The sequence below is a fragment of the Gossypium raimondii genome, chromosome 4 (genome assembly GCF_025698545.1).
Source record: "Gossypium raimondii isolate GPD5lz chromosome 4, ASM2569854v1, whole genome shotgun sequence".
Lineage (NCBI taxonomy): Eukaryota > Viridiplantae > Streptophyta > Magnoliopsida > Malvales > Malvaceae > Gossypium > Gossypium raimondii.
Window position 1 is genome coordinate 11,748,214 of NC_068568.1, and position 20,676 is coordinate 11,768,889.

The 20,676-nt window shown below is 32.1% G+C and overlaps 2 protein-coding genes across 3 annotated transcripts; both read left to right on the forward strand.

Annotated features, from left to right (window-relative positions):
* Positions 1 to 14,129: 14,129 nt before the first annotated feature.
* On the forward strand, positions 14,130 to 16,521 carry LOC105780635 (uncharacterized). 2 transcript variants are annotated; one of them, XM_012605067.2, is made up of 8 exons: positions 14,130 to 14,288; positions 14,410 to 14,465; positions 14,673 to 14,828; positions 15,356 to 15,429; positions 15,564 to 15,618; positions 15,687 to 15,749; positions 15,847 to 15,974; positions 16,197 to 16,521. In XM_012605067.2, exons 1-8 carry the CDS (start codon positions 14,243 to 14,245, stop codon positions 16,273 to 16,275), a joined length of 657 nt encoding a protein of 218 aa, XP_012460521.1. In that variant the 5' UTR covers positions 14,130 to 14,242; the 3' UTR covers positions 16,276 to 16,521. The 2 variants fall into 2 exon arrangements, with proteins under 2 accessions (XP_012460521.1, XP_012460523.1); XM_012605069.2 differs by having other exon boundaries at positions 14,132 to 14,288; positions 14,685 to 14,828.
* Positions 16,522 to 18,075: 1,554 nt separating this feature from the next.
* Positions 18,076 to 20,054, forward strand: LOC105779261 (putative cyclin-D7-1). Its single transcript, XM_012603027.2, has 6 exons — positions 18,076 to 18,491; positions 18,607 to 18,693; positions 18,843 to 18,941; positions 19,055 to 19,262; positions 19,376 to 19,509; positions 19,616 to 20,054. Exons 1-6 carry the CDS (start codon positions 18,198 to 18,200, stop codon positions 19,868 to 19,870), a joined length of 1,077 nt encoding a protein of 358 aa, XP_012458481.1. The 5' UTR covers positions 18,076 to 18,197; the 3' UTR covers positions 19,871 to 20,054.
* Positions 20,055 to 20,676: the final 622 nt, after the last annotated feature.

Below are 20,676 nucleotides of genomic sequence, written 5' to 3' on the forward strand. Positions count from 1 at the left end.
ATAGCATACTCATCACATAGTCATCACATAGCAAATACGAACACATACCAACACTAACATTTAAATGAATAATTTGTCACATGAATATATCAACTTTGCCGAATCACAAGATAGAATATAGACATCATCTATCATTTATCAATGCACAAAATAAGCTCCTTTGTATAGTCAAAGTAACTTCCAATAATTACACCATTTACTAACCAACTCGCATGGATAAAACCACAACTCATAAACACATCCATCAACTACATTGACATCATTCAAACCAATTCATAAAATCATGCATCGCACAAGATATACCATATAACACACTTTCAAAATAAGCTAATTATAAAGCCGAATTCACATCACTTTCAAGCCAATTCACATGGCTATACATATACAAATCCAAACCAACATAACAAAACTAGCCTATACATGCCATACGTCATAAGTACAAACTCTTAAAGTACTGAGAAATTGACTGGATAGTGTGACGCTTATCTCTGACGTCGTCTGAATCGAGCTAGCTTACGAACCTCTATAAAACACGAAGAAATAAATTGAGTAAGCATTAAAGCTTAGTAAGCCCGTATAATAGAATTAAACTTACCACATTGCATAATTTAAGCAATTAAATCAATATGTCTAACTCGAATATTCAAATGCCTATCACACATACATCTTAATAGGTTAGAGTCTTAAATATGCATATAACCAACATTTCATCCATGAATGATTCAATTTGGCATTCAACTAACATAGCATTTCATTCTTACATTTCATAAAATCTCGTTTCCAGTTCCATACGTCCTCATACCATATATCATATTTCATCTATACAATTCACATAGATCATATTCCATTTCATTCTCAATCATATAATCGGTAACAGTATAATGCCCGTTGAACTTAATGAAACATCGAAGGATACTCAGGTGATACACACTGTGTGCATTAATCGGTAATCTATCAATTCATTATCATTTCCGCTCTTTCGAGCCATGATCGGTAAGCTCATTCCGAGCTGAAGAATGGTGAGCTCTATCGAGCTGAAACGGTAAGCTCATAAGAGCTGATATATCGGTAAGCTCATATGACATATGGTGAGTCTGCAACAAATACAGGAGCTCGGCCAAAACGGTAACCCTAGTGACATGTCACTTGTATCCTACGATTTTCTATAGTTCAAACGGGGCTCAGTATTACTAATACATTTCAAATTAAGCAATTCAATATCGTTTATTTCATCCAATCAATTCACATATATATACCTAATCATTTCATACAATTGCAATTAATGAAAATTCAATTCTAATTATACGAACTTACCTCAAGTTGCTCGGATGGAAATTATCGACTATTCGTCCGCTTTTCCTTTTCCCCAATCTAATCCCAATCTCGACTTTCTTGATCTATATATTATCAAAATTAGCTTATTTAATCAACTATTTATTCAATTTAGCCCAAAACACACATTAGGGCTATTTTACACATTTGTCCCTAAACTTTCACATTTTTTCAATTTAGTCCCTATTTCAAAACAACACAAAATACACATAATTTCATTAAACCCATGCTTGGCCGAATCTTTCCTAGGTCCCTAGCAGCCCATTAATTCCATTTATTTCAGATTTCAACCCCTCAATTTGCAAATTTCACAAATAAATCCCTAATTTGGATTTTCATCAAAAATCACTTTATAAAATATTATAATCTATCAACAAATATCTATTTTTCATCATCAAACAACAAAAATCTTGAATCTTCATCAATGACATTTCACAAAATCATCATCAAATTCAAAAATTAAAGCATGGGCTAGCTAGAATACAAAGCAATGATTTCAAAAACATAAAAATCATAAAAAAACGGGATAAAAACGCATACCTAATTGAGTAATCAAAGTTGCCGAATGTAGCTTCAACAAAAATGGCGTTCTTCTCTTGACAATCATTGAAGAAAGAAGAAAAGATGATACTTGGCTTTTATTTTAATTAATTTTAACTTTAATTACTAATTTACTTAATTAACCTTTAAATACTTTAAAAATTACTCAATATGCCAAGCCATTATCATCCACTAACATACCATTGGTCTAATTACCATATAAAGACCTCACATTTAATTAATCATAGCAAGTAAACACTTAAATAATTAGTATGCCACTTTTGCATTATACGCGATTTAGTCCTTTTATCAAATTAAACATCCAAACGATAAAATTAAATCACAAAATTTTCACACACACATGCTATCATGCTGTAAACACGTAAAATAGTATTAAAATAATTTTATGACTTCAGATTTGTGGTTCCGAAACCACTATTCTGATGTATCTAAAATCGGGCTGTTACAACATGTTACAAAATGATTGGCTAAAAGATTATTTTAACCACTGATGTGATTTAGGTAATAGAGTATAGTTTAGGTGCCATTTTGTGATTGAAGCCTTGATTTACATATAGGGAATTTTTTGGTATACAAGAAGTGGAAGGTCCACAAGCAGGGTTAAGGATAATTATGTGGTGTGAAAGTGAGATCTAGCTTAAATAAACCCCAGGTAAGTTTGTTGGTTAAGATTATATCTCTCTTTCTTAATGTTGTTGGTGAGTTAAATCTTTGGCGCTAAGTTACAAGGTTATTTATTGATTAGGAAAATAATTTCAAATGAGCTGTCTCTTGGTTGCAGAATAGGTAAGGAGAGATTGGTTACCCTGCGTTGAGCCAACAACTTGAACTAATTTATTAAAGGAATCAAAGTTATCCTGTGTCGTTGATCGAATCTATGAATGAAACAAAGATTTTACCTTTGGATATAGTTTTCCCTATTAATTTTCCAAAAAATTTATTTATTGCTTTCTTTGTGAAGTGTTGATTTAAATTTAGTTTTCGATTTTCTAAAAAAGCCCTTATATTTATTTTACTTGTTTTTACTTAAGGAATAAAATTATCACCGTTCTCTGCGAATACAACCTTACTTGCTACTTTCTACTAATTTATATTTCTAAGTAAGTTTCTATTTTTGTATGTCTCGACAACCTAATTGTCTTATATCAGGTGTTATTTAATGGAGAACCTACAAAGTTTATTAAACCGAAACAAGGCCTTAGATAAGGTGACCTTCTCTTTCCCTACTTGTTTGTACTTAGCCAAAACATTCTCTTTGATCTTGAATAAATCAAAACTTGATGGAAAAATGAAATGATTAAAAATAGGTCAACAACGTATCCCAATTATGCACCTATTACTTGTAGATGATTGCTATATCTTTTTTAAACCAATTTGGAAGACATGTCACACCATTAAGGATAACCTTAGCCTTTTTGCGACCTATTGGGTTTAAAGAAAAATTTTGACAAATTTGAGCTCATAGTGAGTACGAATTGCCATCCTAAATCATGTGAGCTTTTGAAAATATCCTTTGATTTAAAGCGACAAATAAGGCGTGAAATTATCTAGAGGATCTAAACAAGTGAAGCACATTTTTTCTAACGTTCATTTTCATAATGGAAACAAAGTTGGGCATATTTTCCTTCAGACGTTCCGATAAGTATTGGGCACAACCTTTACTTCGGTTATATCGATGAGCGTTGGGTGTAATCTATTTACTTCGAACATTTTGATGAGGCATTGTGTGCCAAATTGGTGTGTTGGTTAGGATCCGTATATCTATTCTAGTCTGAGTCAGGTTAATAGGGGTATAAAGTGTAAAATTTAATAAATGGTATATGAATTGGATGGTTATGTTATTTGGTGATACAAAGATGAATTATGATATATGAATATCGATAGCATGTGGAAGATCATACGAACCGAATATACGAGCTGGAGGGTCGATATGAAAACATGACGAATTAGTAGATTCGATTCAGAAATGGTATGTTAATATGATCGTATGTTATGAATTGAATAGAAAGGTGAACATCAATAATACCAATATGTTAATATGATATATTCTTTAGATTTGTTAGTTGAAACATGTATAGATTGATTCACATAGTATTATTAGTACTTTTAGTTGCATATGTTAATTAACATATTGTTATGTATGACATATTAGTTGGATGAAAATGAGATTTGAATTGATTGTATGCAATTGATTTAACTTGTATTTTATTATCTTGATTCATAAATAATCACTAAGAATTATCACTTAATGTACAGTTTGTTTTTCCCATGTGCAGGTATAGGTACATATCAAGGTCTTGAGAAGTGATTCCAACATCCAACCAGAAATCCCCAACTAATCAATATTTGTAAAGTCTCTTTTTGTTAGTTATATAGCATGTACCTAGGCTGAGTCAGTTTGCTTATTATATGATCAAGTCATATTAGGACTTAGATTGATGAATTAGAATGGTTAAATGGTTGGATTATATGGATGAACTTGAAAATTAGATACTTTATATGAGAAGATGAAGTACTTGTGTTCATACTCAATTGTATATGTCCATTTGGTAATGTTTTAAAGCTGCATAATTATCAAATATGTAATTGGATGGTTATAAATTACAAATGATCATGTGAATGACGAAACATGTTGGAAATTTAAGTTCGAAATGGTTTTTTGGTTGAAATGGAAAATGGTATTAATGGAAATGAATGTTTAGGTGATGTAGGTTGGTTTAGGCCATTTTCAAAATAAACAGTCATATCGTGAGGCCGAGTCTTTGTTGTCGTGATGAGACCAAGTCAGTATGTTGTGTCACGACGAGGAACCCTCGAAGTCGCGACATCAACCTAAGATTTTGCAAACATTACAATTTGATCCTAATTCAACATCGGGTTAGTAATAAGGCTTTCGTAAGCTCGTGTAAGACTCAAATATGATTGTATATCGTATCATATAAGACTAAAATATGATTGTATATCATATTATATTCTTATATTACGCGTTATCGAAATGTTCAATGGTAGAAAATGAATATAATTGGTCGTAGTTTCTCCGAAACGAATGCAACATCTTGTAGCACAGTCCCGATGATCGGGTTGGGTATAGGGTGTTACAGATACAAGATCTTATAGAATATTTACAAGAGAAATGAAAGAATAAAACTCAAACACTTTTCTCTTGATCTTGATTCTTGGATATCTTTCTTTAGTCTTGAAGTGTATTTATATCAAGGAACAAGTTTGTGGATGTTTATGGCAGTTGGGGATGAATTTTAGCTGTTAAAAGTAATAACTTCGGGCTTAAAAATTGTGCCTGCAACGTATTTCTTGAGACTTGGAAGGATGTCTTGAGACATGGTTGAAAAATTATTGTTAGCAAGTCATGTCTTATAACGACCTGATTTTAAATGGTGTCAAAAAATGTAGTGTTAGAACCTCATTTCCATAAGCTGAGCCTGTAAAGATGAAATATAAATATTTTCCAAGTTAGTATAGAAATATATTGAAGATTGGTTACATAATTTAACCGAGAAAGTTGTTAATTAAAGATTAGAGACTAAATTGTAAAAGTCCAATCGCTATTGAGTTTTAATTGAGAAAAGACTTGAGGACCTAATTAGAAATTATCCAAATAACCAAAATGAGTATTTAACCATTATTTATCATGAATTAGTGGATGATGATGGTTGTTTCCACTTTGTTTAATTAATGTTGAGCCTTCATCATCCAAAAAGAAAAGAAAGAAAGAAGAAAACTCTAGTTTTGAAAGCTTGTATTCGACCATACAAATTATCAAGGTAACCAAGCTAAATTCATTAAAATTTTTTATAGATTTATGATAATGGGAGCTTGATTTAGCTAAACCATCTATCAATTTGTTTAATTATTTAGCTTTTATAAAGTTTCCATCAAAGAGGAGTTGATGAATTTGGCTTGAATTTGAAGAAATCGATAGTTAATAGGCTTAGATGGTGTTAATGACTAAATTAGAAATTTGAATTAATCTTGTTAGATAACTTCATAACATTAGAAAATAAATTGAATAAATTGAAAATGATAATTAGATTATACTGTAGATGAAAAGTGTAGGGTCCCTAATGAAAGAATGTGAAATCAAATTTTAATATGATGTTAGATATCGAGAAATATGTGTATCTCGAGTATAGGGACTAAATTGATCAAAATGAAAAATATATTGGATATATATTTGGTTGGGAATTGTATGTAAGCTAATATTGTTTATATCATTGAATTATTGAACATATTTAAAGACAATGTTGGGCCATTGCGAGAGAAGGGAAAGTCACGACGTTGCCCGTGTTTTCATTTTGGAGTCTCAAAGCTTATAACTGTTGTTAGTGTCGCGACATTTGCAACTATACCAATTTCGTGAAATCCACTCTATTTCATCCATAGGCATGACTTACAATTTTGCAACTTAAGCTTTTGATGTCGTGACATCATACACAATCTCGGCTTAACAATTTTCATCAATTCTCAACCCCTTTAACTCTTCTCATGGAAGATGATCTTTACTAATCTACATTCTAATCCTATATGACTAAAAAAATAAACAAATAAAAATACCCAAAGTATAATTTTGAAAAATATACATAATATATTGATTAAGTCTTGTTCAATAAAGAGATCAAGTGGTGTTTCCGAGGCTCTCAGGAATGCCCCTTGGATCCTTTATTGACTGAGATTTTCAAGCTCGATTACTATGAAAATATCATAATTCATAAAATTAAAAAAATATCATCAAAATGTTCGATTACAAACTCCTTTAAGTATCGAAAAGGACTTAATTTTCCATATTAAATTATGGCAAATCAATATCTTGTTAGTACAAATCTCAGGTGAGGAAAATCTCAAACACACGAACGAAATTCGATAGAAAAAATAGAAATAGGACAAGTGTCCAAGGCATGTATCAAGCCACTATTTTTCAGGTTATATTCGCCCCCACCTATTTTCGGTGTGCAAAAGAGTTTCAAACAAATTAACATGGAGGATACAATGAAGCGAATGACTATTTGCGTTTTGCACTGATGAGAATAGTCCACTAAGCACTAATTAATGTATAATAAAAAACTCAATTTCTACAAAAGATTTCTGCAGTAATACTTTATAGAATAATATAATAATATTAGAAACTGGAGGAAGGAAAGAAAGAATTTTAGAATTTGTTGGTGTGTTTTCCAAATGAAATCTCATTCGTGTTTATAGGAATTTTCATATCTCTTCATAGGACATCTTTCAATAGGTGTCTTTTCAAATAATAATGTCTTTAAAATAAACACATAATTATTCATTTAATATTATAACTATTCAAATAATATTTTTTGAATAGTTATTGTAACACCCCAAACCCGACCTAGATGTTATGGCCAAATCTGGCGATGTCACATGATAGGGTGTTTGAAAATCGTGCCGTCACGTTAAAACCATTTCCACTGAATTCTTTATCTTAATATCTTATTAGTTCCAAAATTGTGTTGCTCATTTAATCGATAGTTTCAAAACGTTATTCGTTTGCGGAAGCTTTTAAAATAGATTAAACAATCGTGCGTTTAGGAAAAATATTTGTTTCTTTTGAAAACGAAGTTTTCCTACTACTAGCAGTTGTAATCCATAAGGTAAAGATAATTAAAACCCAAAATCAAAGTCCAAAAGGTCAATTACAACCCAAAAACTTAGCCAGTAAAAATAATATAGAAATAAAACCAATTATCGTAAATATGGGTTAAAAACCATGAAAGTCCAAAACTGTGGTCACCGCCGAGTCCTTCGCTACACCGATCCATCTAGATCTGGGGATTACCTATGCACATTTAAACAAAAGGGGTGAGTTTACAAAAACTCAGTGTGTAATCCCACAGAAAACAAACAATAGCAAATCACAAGGTACGATTAAGCAGTCTTGGGCCTCACGCCTTTTTGATATAGTAGATTTGGGCCTTAGCCCATCTCAATACAGTATCAAATATGTAGTAGGGCCTTAGCCCATCACAGTATCAGTAGCAATCATGTAGTATTTAGTAACAAAGTCCTACCCAACCAGCCTCTACACACCATCTCCGCCCAACCCTACACTCCATGTGGGGATCAAATCAACCCACCCATCCCTACACTCCAGGTAGTACCGAATGCGGCACAAAACAATAATTTGCAGCTGAGCTGCCAGTATGTTAGGCTTAAAAGCCTTTCAGTACACTTCCTCCAAATATAATCAACCCAACCCCATACAATGCAACATACAAGTCATGACATGCTATCTTAGGACATCAGTACATATAACCAGTTTAGTATACAAGCATACTATACTATCATCATGCTCAACACATATATAAATCAAACAGTCAGTTCGTACAATTAAATGTCTAAGTGATGCTTACCGACCCTACAGTAGGTTCACAGTCGACTTGGGTGACGCGTGCAACCTTAGCAATCAATTCAGTGAAAATGGGCTCACATGCCCATGTGGTCTGCCCGTGTGACCCACTCGACCCAAATTGGCCTTGGCCCCGTGGTCCATTTAATGTAACCCATGCTAGCTAAATATTTATATATGTTTTCACTATTTACTTATATGTTCCTTCAAAGCTGTCTACTTGAGTCACTGTTACTAAATTATTTATATCTTGAGCTACAGAATTCCAAATTGAGATCCGCTTGATGTCTTTGAAACTAGACTCAAATATTTTCTACCATAAAATTTTCAAAATTTTTGGTTTAGCCAATAAGTACAGTAAAATCTTCAAACTTACCCCTGTTCTGCTGTCTGATAGCTTTGACCTTTACTTTCTAAAAATTTGGATGATGTTTCCATTTGTTTCTATTGAAAATAGACTCATTAATAATTTAAACATGTAAATTTTAACACCTAATTATTTTTCTCCAATTTTTTATGATTTTCTAAAGTCAGAACAGGAGAACCCGAATTCATTCTGACCTTGTCTCACAAAATTTATTATATCTCACGATTTACAATTCCATTACTTACAAGAGCATATTTATAGGATATGCACATAATAGCAAAGCATATAAGTTCATGGTAATTGAACCAAATGATTCAATTTCAGTTAATATTGTTATTGAATTAGGAGATGCTATTTTGATGAAAGTAGATTTAATTCTATTTCAAGAAAATTACAACCACAACAATTGATTCATTCTTCAAATGAGAATGAGATTCCATTAGAACAAATTGATAATAATGATGAATATTGTCAATAATTAAGAAAAAGTAAGTGGATTAAAAATGTCAGATTTTGGACCAGATTTCATTATGTTTCTTGTAGAAGAAAAATGTGAAAGTATATGCAATAAGATACCTTATAATTGTAATACAGAATCTGATCCTATTACATTTGAAGAGGCAATGAAATATGAAGACTATGCTTTTTGGAAAGAAGCAATAAATGATGAGATGGATTCAATAATGGGAAACCAAACTTGGATCTTAGTTGATCTTCTACTGGGTTCCAAACCAATAGGTTGTAAATGGATCTTCAAAAAGAAAATGAAGGTCGATGGAACCATTGATAAATTTAAAGCAAGATTGGTAGCCAAAGGTTTTACACAAAAACAAGGTATTGGTTACTTTTATACCTATGCTCTAGTAGAAAGAATTGCACAATTAGACTCTTAATATCAATTACTTCTATATTTAATTTGGTTTTTCACCAAATGGATGTTAAAAGTACATTTTTAAATTGTGAATTGGAAAAAGAAGTGTACATGGAACAACTGGAAAGATTTGTTGTCCCAGGACAGGAGCAAAAGTTATGTAAGCTTATTAAATCTTTATATAGACTTAACAATCACCAAAACAATGGCACCAAAAGTTTGACGAGGTTTTTTTAATTAATGGCTATAAAATAAATGAATCCGATAAGTGCATATATAGCAAATTTGAAAATGGAAAATGTGTCATAATTTGCTTATATGTAGATGACATGCTCATTTTTGGCACGAATTTGTAACAAATAGAAAATACAAAGAAATTCTTGTCAAACAACTTTACTATGAAGGATATGGGTGTAGCAGATGTTATTCTTGGGATTAAAATAACTCGAGATGAAAGCACTATAGCTTTATCACAATCACATTACATTGAAATGGTGCTTAAAAAGTTTGATCTTTTCAACTGTACACCAGCATCTGCACCCATGAACCCTTAAATAAAATTAGTATCTAATGTTGGTAGGAAAATTGATCAATTGAAATATGCAAGTCCAATTGGTTGGCTTATATACATAATGACTTGTACAAGACCAGATATTGCATTTGTTGTTGGGAAATTGAATTGGTACACAAGTAATCCTAGTAGTTTGTATTGGCAAGCTTTGAATAGAGTACTTAGGTACTTTAAAAAAATTAACTATGAAATGTGATATAATGATATCCTCCAGTTTTAGAAGGGTATTCGGATGCTAGTTGGATTACAAGTTTGGAAGATCATGCATCTCCTAGTGGATGGATCTTCATTCTTGGTGGAGGAGTCATTTCTTGGGGTTCCAAGAAACAAACATGTGTTACTAATTCCACCATGGCAACAGAATTTATTGCATTAGTTGCTACATCTAAAGAATCAGAATGGTTAAGAAATTTGCTTTATGATGTACCTTTATGGCCTAAGCCAATTTCACCTATTTCTATCCGTTGTGATAGTGAGGCTACTCTAGAAAAGGCATATAGCCAAGTATATAATGAAAAGTTTAGACACATTGGATTTAGACATAGCTATGTCTGAAAATTAATCTCTGATGGAGTGATCACTATTAATTATGTGAGGTCAAGTAAAAATTTGGCGAATCCTTTAACAAAAAGTCTTGCTAGAGATGTAGTAAAAAGGACCTCAAAAGGGATGAGACTCAAGCCTATTAATTAGAGTCACCCATGAAGGAAACTTGACTCAACGCTTGGTATAATGTCAAGTCTTGAGTTCAATGAGTCAAAATACATCATTAGTATGTGATTATTAGCACTATAAATAAATCCATCCTAAGATTAAAGTGCTAGGTACCTGTAATGATAAGGGAAGGATGAGTAATGTACTCTTAATGGACCCATAACATAAATATGTTAGAGTGTTATAATTACGGGAACACTCTTGATGGGATCTACCTATGTGAGTGGAAGTGTGACCGCTTCTAGGAGCTCAAGGACTTGGCTCTAACAACACTCATGAAAAGAGGACACAAACACATGGCCATAATAGTGTCCCTAGACACTATGCGTTGACCGATGTTGAAATCATTGTGTGAGAAGATGTGTTTGGTTAATCAAATGGAATAGTTGGTTCAAAGCTTAGTCTGCCATGCAATTTCGATTAACTATAACATATTTTCACTAAGTGAAGGTTCAATCGTAAGACACCTTCATTTATGCAAATTGATTTCCAAGAATATCAAAATCTAAAATATTTTGAAAATGGGGGAGATTGTTGGAACATTTTCAAATATTTATAGTGTTCCAATAACTATATATGAATGGGTGTAATTAATTAAAAGATAAATTTTTGGTCATTAGTCAAAAGTTATATTATTTAATTTTGGAAAAGAATTATAAATATTCAAACAATATCATTTGAATAGTTATAATATTAAAGGAATAATTATGTGTTTATTTTAAAGACATTATTATTCAGAAAGACACCGATCGAAAGATGTAGAGATATGAAAATTCCTATAAATAAGAATGAGATTTCATTTGGAAAACACCAACAAATTCTAAAATTCTTTCTTTCCTTCCTCTATTTTCTAAAATTATTAGATTATTCTATAAAGTATTACTGCAGAAATCCTTTGTAGAATTTGAATTTCTTGTTATACATTGCTCAGTGCTTAGTAGACTATTATCATCAGTGCAAAACGCAAATAGTCATTGGCTTCATTGTATCCTCGAGGTTAATTTTCTTGAAACTCTTTTGCTCACCAAAGATAGGTGGTGGCGAATATAACCTTAAAGATAGTGGTTTCATGCACGTCTTGGAGCCTTGTCCTATTTCTTCTTTTTCTATTCGAGTTTTGTTCGTGTGTTTGAGATTTTCCTCACTAGAGATTTTTACTAACACATCTTGTTTCCAAGCCCCTAAAAAGATATGTTTCAAAGTTGGTGAAATCATTAAGAATTTTTTATGGGGACATAAAGAGAAGGAATGCATATTGCACTTGCAAATTGGAACAATTTTCATCCATAAATGAATGGAGGTTTGGGTTTCAGAAATCCATAAAGCTTGAATAGAGCCATGCTTGTTAAGTAGGCATGAAGAATTGTCAAATATGACAATTGGCTCATCTCTAACACCTTAGTCAAAGAAATATTGTCATGATGAGAAATTCATGGAAGAAACATGTAAGAAAAGTCACTCAAAGAGTTCAAAGAGTACACTAATTGGTATGGAAATTCTCTTGAAAGGCTTGATTTTGTAAGATGATGTTTCACATCATAAAGACTAGGAAAGGCCATGTACTCATTCGATCAAATTAAAAGGTTTTCAAAATCTAAATGTTAACTCGATTTGGTTGTAAGAAAATTCCATTTTGTAAGGATAATTCTCAAGTGATCTAGAAACATTCCTTCAATGGTTGTTTTATGATAAAACCAACTTACAACTTTGATGTAAATCTAGAGGACAATAGGCAAAATAATGAGTAAATGGAAATAGGAAATTATGGGATAGATTGTGGACTTTAAAAATACCTTTTAAAATTGTGATCCTTTTCTAAAAAATCTATAACAATTGTCTACCTTGTGAAGGGGAAATTTAGAAAAGAATTAGCACTGGCAAGATGGATTTCCCATCGTGCAATGATGTAGAAGAATTAAAGGACCATCTCTTCATTGCTTGCTCTGTAGCAAGAGTGGTCTATGAAGTCACAATTTAAGAATCTCTTCAGTAAAAAAAATGGATATTGAAGTGCATCTGTATAAATAATAATAGAATAAACTTGAATCAATATCTATACGTCAAATAAATTGCCCGCACCTTGTGGTCAATATCGCTCCAGCATAAAAAAAACTTCTTTGAAAAGATGCAAACCAATGTTATGGCAACAATTCGATAAGCAAAATACATTTATCAACATGTTGTGAATGCTTTCCAAAATATTTCAATTGAAAAACAAGTAGAAAGAAGATGTTAGAAAACTTAAATGAGAACTTTGTTAGGGTAGATCACAACCTGATTATTGAATGGAAGCGAGACCAGGAACTCTTTGGAATTATCTTTCTATTTGAAAATTCCAACAAAGAAATAACATGATAAGAGACAACCTCCTTTTCTTTGAGGAACCTCCTTACAACAAAGCTACAAATAATGAGAATGAAATTGCCAAAATTATTGCACAATGTAATAAATGGATGCACAATTTGGAATGGAGATAAATTGTTCATTCGCATATTAGAGAGGAAACACACCAAAGTACATTAGATGCAACTACTAAGTTTCTCAGATATTCAATAGATGAAAATGTCGTTCATCAATCTTACAATAACTAGAGAACATCAAACAAGACATTGAAAATAAGTGAATTAGACAAAGCTCAAAAGTCAACCATGGTTCCAAGCTCTTAAAACTTTTAACTTTGTCTAGATTATTGCATACCAAGATGTGGGAGGAAAAAATTATATAACAAATATCTTTATAAAAAATTGATTTAAGGATCAAATACAACTTTAATTGAAATGGTTAAGACATTGAAAATTATAGTGTTTTAGGTTTGAATTCCATCAAGCACATTTTTAAATTTTATATGATTTGAAATGAAAAAATATCTTCAATAATTTTTATTATTTTATAAAATTAAGAGTTTTCAATTGATTTAGGACATGGTGAAAGGTGATACTAACACAATAAATCTCTTAAATATAGTAAAATTACATCAATGCATTTTCTCATATTTGTGTTTCGATTAAAAAAAAGTTCATAGGAGAGTTCATTTGGTAAACCAAATCCTTTGTGCCAATGAAAATTTTTGTTGTTGTTCATTTATGCCAATGAAAATATTAAGCAAAGCGTCGATTGAGTATAAGTTCGATTGGTATGGATATTGTTGTCAATGTAGGAAGACATGGATTTTGAGTGTGTTGAAGCACATTATGTCACAGAAATAAATATGGCCAGAACCTATATGTATAATGTTAAAAATAAAAAAAAAAATTAAGCAAAGCAAAATTCAAGTTTTGAATTAAAGAACTAAATAATTTGGAACAAAAATATATTGCGCGAGCCGGATTTTTATAAACGGATAAACCCGTTTTCTACTCGGATCTTTATAAACTTTAGCTTCGCCTTCTAGCTGCCGATGATCGATTTAATTCCCGAATATTATTAACTAGACGAAAATCCTAAACAATGCCAGTGAGAGTCACGGAGAGCTCTACACCTTCTCAAGTTTCAGGTTTTTCCATTTTTCTCTAAATCCCCTTTTTAAGGGTTATATATATAGTTTAATCTGATTTCGGCAGTTAAGGTTTCTATCTTTTTGCTTTTCTGTTCGATATATTTGTTCAATTATGAAGGTACAAATTCCGGAGATACTTCACCTCCAGCTTGTACACTTTTGAGTGTTGGACAGGTCAATGAAATTTCCCCCTTTCTTATTTCTTGAGATTTTAAACTTTTAATTGTATTCCTTAACAGCCTTATGTATCCATTGATAATTCGTTGTTAGGTGTTTGATTTTAGTTTCTGAATAGGTTTCTTTAGTTGGTTTGGGTTAGTTTACTGCAACTGGGTGAAACTTTCTATATGTTATCCTTTAGTTGATTGTATAAAAACACAGTTTTATTTGCAGACATTTTCTGGCACACAAAATGTCTCTAGTTTACAAAAAGAGGAAGCTTGGAGAGTTAATGTTCGAATACAAGGATGTGATCTCGAACATGGGTATCTTTGTGGGACTATGGAAGCTCTAAATGTTCCTATGGCCGATACACCAGTAAGTTGAATGCTTTAACCATCTGGATAGGTTTTGAAATGTTTGCTGGGAGGCATCCTCTTTAAGTTTCATAGTGTAATGGTCGTTTGATTTACAATGTTTGATGAATCTTCTACCATCCAAAGCATAAAGATTTTAACTTTGACATGGACACTGTCTTATAATGTGGTTGATTATATTCCTGCCAACATCTTCATTTCTATTTCTTCATGGATTTTACCTGCCAATACTATCCCCTTTTTAACCTCTTGTATTAGATAGTTATCTTTATGATAGACATAAGAGACACTAACGCTTAGGATTTTACTTATTTAATACAAAAAAAAACAAAATCAAAATTGATAGATGGTAATAAAGAGATATTATGCATTTTTCTTTTCAGATTGTAAGCGGTTGTTATCACATCTGCAATTGTTTCCTAAATGCGTTCTTGTTGACACCAATCAACATGGGAAATCTAGTTGAACTGTGGGACTTTTGATATTACCTTTTGTGTCCTTGCTGTTTTTCTTTTTAATGTTTCTCAGGTGGTAACCTTTTGGGAAGGGGAGATTGTAGATACAAAGAATTATACTTTCTATACTGGCAAGTGGGAAGCATCGTATGTTTCTTTCTGTCGTTCTCTTTTTGTCTTTCTTTTCAACAATGGAGCCGTTTTTCATAAAATTGATGATAAGCAATTCTTTCCGTGGAAAGTTGGAAGGTTGACGTAATTCATTTCCTCCTTTTTAACAGGCCTGAGGATGATAAAAGGCATTGGACAAAGTTTCCATCTTTTTCACCACTACTGGTAAGGAGTTAGAGCTTGTAATCTATATGCAGAACTGTGCTCACTTAGCTGGCCCTTTTTCTTTTCAGAGTCAAGTAGAGGTTGATGGGGGGAAATCTTTGGACCTGAGTAATTACCCATACATATTTATGGTAATTTAGTCTCATTTATTTTCACTAATTTGAAGAATTACTTATAAAATGACTGATGATTAGTAACTCTTCTGTTGCTTTTATTTTCCTGGTTCAGAGATGGAAAGAGCAATACTTCGTAAATGTTGGGACAGACTGTGGGCTAACCATAGCCGGATTTTACTATGTTTGCTTCTCTTGCAGCGATGGTTCTATCAGCGGCTTCTATTACGATCCTAATAGCAGGTATCTGTATTTCTTCATGGTATTCCATATTTCTGTTAATGATCTAATTTGAGCAAATACTTGAAAAATGCTTGATCTCTTCTAGTGGAAGACCAGAATACTGAATAACTAGATTATACCATACCTCTTTGCTTCGTAATCCCAATGTTCAATGCTCTTGCCATCTCCCCTTTCTCTTTTGTGCTCAATTGTTTGGCCAAATTCTCCTCTATGAATTTGCAGTCCATTTCAGAAGCTTGAGCTGAAATCCACAAATGAAGGAAGATCAGGATACAGTTTTTCATCATATGAACTGCAGTAAATAAGAATGTAGGATGTTGATTCCAATATTATCAGGGAAATCTGATTTCTCGAACAGATGTGAAACTTTATGGTTTACATTTTCTTATGCCATCCTTGTGATGTTGGAACAAGAGAGAGACCTTAATGTAGCGATCATCTAGAATGTAAGAATTGATATCTTTTCAATATCTATTTCAGCTGAATGTAATTTTCCGGATGTTCATTAACTATTATCGAATTGAGCTGTATGTGGTCTCTTTCATGAGTTCTATATCGTTGAATGCTTGCAAGTTGCTGGTAAACAATAGGGTGTGTAATCAAACTTTGTTAATCTCATCTGACTTTTATTATCAAAACCATAGCTTATAGTCAAATAACTTCAATGAAACATGAGCACTTACCTAATAGTCCTCCGAAATTTTGTTAGCCCAGTAAGAGAAAAAGAACGAAAGAGGGGAATAAATCAGGATGGATAAAAGGGTATATAAATTTTCAGTACGCATGGGCAGATATTTTTGCTGATCCATGGCAAAAAAAGAGTAGGTTTTCTGCGCTAATTAGCTGGCTGCACAGTGAGCACTTACTGCGGCCTTATAATCCATTGAGTTGAAAACGTGGCCCCACGCACAACTGGCGAACCCAACGTGAAGTGAGCCCCACCTACACCTCTACTTGCAACCTCAAACTATTTGATTATAATAAAAAAGGTAAATTCTATAGTTGGTCACTCAACTTTCACAAGTTTTCATTTTAGGCATTTTGTTAAAAATCATTTTCATTTTAGACATTTCCATTAAAAACTGTTTACATTTTGGTCACTCACCATTAATTTAATATTATTGTACATTCATTTTAGTCATTTAGTTTTAATAAGCTTTTGTTTTAACCACTTATTTTATCTTTTATTGTATAATTAATTTTAGTTTTTTTTAGTATAAGAAAAATACCTAGGATTTATAAGGAAAAACATGGGTTTTACAATGAAAACCTAATTTTAAATGGAAAATTAATTTTATATTTTTAATTTCCTTTATTCTTTTCTTTGTTTTAAAATTAAGGAAAAATTGAAATTTTATAGTAATTGCTTAGATTTTTATAGGAAAGATTTGGTATTTTAAGGAAAAACCATTTTCTTAATTTAATTTACTTTATTTTTTAGTATTAATTTTAATTTTTTCAATAAAAGGAAACTTTTGGGGTTTTACAAGATATTTATAGGAAAATTTATTTTATCTTCTTCATTTTCATTCTAATTTTAGTTTTTGAGTAACAAGGAAAAATTTGAGTTTCGGTGAATTACCTCGATTTTTAAAGGGAAAACTTGAATTTTTACTGGGATTTAAGTTAATGCATCAAAATAATTCAATTCCAAATAAAATTAACGAGATAATCAAAATAAAATTATTTTTTAAAAAATACCTAAAATAAATATGATTTTTAACAACAATGCTTGAAATAAAATTTTTTATTTTTCAATACCCAAAAAACTTATGAAAGCTAAGTGAATTCCTGGCTAGTTTACCCAAATTAAAATCAAGGGTTTCTTTTCCAACGTTAAGGGGCTGCACATTTATGAAACCAGCTCAACCATCCTCGTGCGTTCACGCAATTGGTTACTGCACAGTCAAAAAACCAAATATCGCAACCGCATTTACCCCACTTCATGAGGGAGGTCTCCCCCCTTTTATGTCTTCTATCTCTCCCCCATTTCTCCATCCAACTACCCCACTACCCCTTGGGGAAAAAAAAAAAAAAACTTATAATTATAACTGCTCTATACGGCTAAACCCATTACTTAACCCTCTCAGGCTATGTCGTTTGTGTTGCTTTCTCTTTCGTTGTACCAAAGTTGAACGTACAGTACAAGGTGACTATCATGTCAGACTATCTCCTATGAGACATTATCATTGAAAATTTATAAACTTCTACGTACCTTTCTATATGAGTTCTTTCTCGAAATCAGAAAGCAGAATTGCAATGGAGAATTTGCTTTGTGATGAGGTTTGGCTTTCGAGTCCTGGAACTCCAGACCTTAGCCATGAAAGTGAACATTACATTTGGAAGGGCTATGGCTATGCAGATTTATTTTATACGACAAAGGAAGACTCGGAGCAGGCTCTTGTAATATGCCTGAAGAAAGAGTTCAGTTACATGCCTGAAGCTGGATATCTAGATTATCTCCAATCTAAAAATTTGGTGTTTGCTAGGTTTAGAGCGGTTCAGTGGCTTATTAAGGTTCAATTTCTTTCCTCATCAATGTCCTTATATTTTCTCTTAGATGGCTGCTAATATGAAATGGTTCTATAATAAACTTCGGCCTGTTTTCTCTCATTTGATGTTTTTCTTTCAGACTTGTACTCGGTTAAATCTGTCTATTGGAACCGTTTTCAATGCGGTAAATTACCTAGATCGTTTCCTATCAATGAGTCAGTGCCATGTAAGGAACATTTAAATTGTGGATTCTTTTTCTTTTTTTTTTTTCCCTTCTTCTGATAGCTCGCCATTTTATCTTTCAAGTCTCAACTACAATTTGTAGTTTTAAGAATTAAATCATCTACTTTTTTATACGTAACATGCATAATTCAGGGATGGAAGCATTGGATGATGGAGTTGCTATCCGTTGCATGTTTATCCATTGCCGCCAAGTTCAACGAGACTTCCCTCCCTTCCTTGGATGAACTTCAGGTGAATGCAATTAATTTTGTCTGATGACGACAAAAACTACTGAATTATATATGTATCAATGTTTCTAAAAAAAATTGATACTAACCAGTTGGAAGTTAATGTTTTGATTGAAGATGGAAGACTTGGAGCATTGTTTTCAACCGAGCACAATCCAGCAGATGGAACTGATGGTGTTACAGGCTTTAAAATGGCGTCTTGGTTCTACAACATCCTATTCCTATATAGAGCTGATTACATCAAATTATATCTGTGATATCAATTATAACCTTCACAAGGAGTTAATCAACCAAGTTAATAGGACACTTGTCAAAGCTATATTGGGTAATACGCATCTATATATATATATATATATTTTTTTTTTCAAGTAGAGATTGAAATCAAAGTAAATCGAATGAACCTTGGTTGTTGTAACTTGTGTAATTGTCATGGTGTAGATTTCGAGTTGGTGCCATATCCACCTAGCGTTGTTGCAGTATCTGCTTTATGGTGCAGTCTAGAAGAGTTAGTTCCATCATCATATAATGCCCATCTCACCAAAATTTTGAAGCTAATAAACCAAGATCACGAGGTAAAAATATTAAAATGCCAGGTTTCCTTATCTTGATATATATATATATATATTAGTTTACGACTGTTCCATTAATATTATAACTAAAATATCCCAAGTGGGGCAGGATGATGTTATGGAATGTCGTAGGATAATGAAAGCATGGGTGGTTCATCCATTCTACAACATGAAAGTTTCAGAGCAGTACTCCCATTACTACCCTCCAAGTCCTGTGACCGTTTTGTTGACGGACAGGATTGACATGATCAATGATTGCCAAGTCGATCTCTCAGTCTTCAAGATGCCATTGGCAGGTTCAAATGCTTTTAAACTTGATCGTGAATCAAGTGGGAATAGAAAAAGGAAGAAAGAAGAAGAATAGATCCTGGAAATGGTTTTTAGTTTGACTGTCCAAGACGAAGACCCGTAGAATAATAATATTATATCATTTTCCTTCAGATAATCCATTTAATCTATGTTACAACTCTCAATTTAATAGGTGATTGATTGTTGTGACTGCAAGTATATTTATAATCTACTACTATTTCATCTACATCGTTAATTCAACCACGCAATAATCTATTGATTAATACAATAAATTCGTTTCAAAATACGTCCAAATTTAATCAAATTGATTTATCTTTTAACAATGTTTACAATCCTCTTACCTTCTTTACTTTTTATTTATTATTTTTAAAATCGTCTCAAGCTGCATATATTTTCAACCTGCAAAGCTTAGGTATAAAGCGCTTCTTCATGAACGCGTGATCATAATTTATACAGTACATGCAATTTTCCATGATCTCTCTTTTAGGTGTTGGAAACTTGAAATTAATTAATAATATTAAACTTAACCGTTATTGATTATAGCTGTGTGGCAAAAATCGTTATTGTTTTTTGTTTTTTAGTCCATTTCCGTTAAAGTGTTATTACGAATGTGATGAGAAGGTGAAAGTTGCTGTCCAAAAATTAGTATAATAATAAATTTAATTATCAATTTTTACATATTATATCAGTTTAGTCATAATTTTAAAAAATTAACCCTCAATATTACTTAACTACACATATTTTCAAATATATAAATATATAAAAATTACATTATATTTTATTTAAAGTAACATTCACATTCTATTTTCGGCCAACCCATGGTTTGCGATAGGCACCTGCAGGAGGTGGCGGTGGCAACGA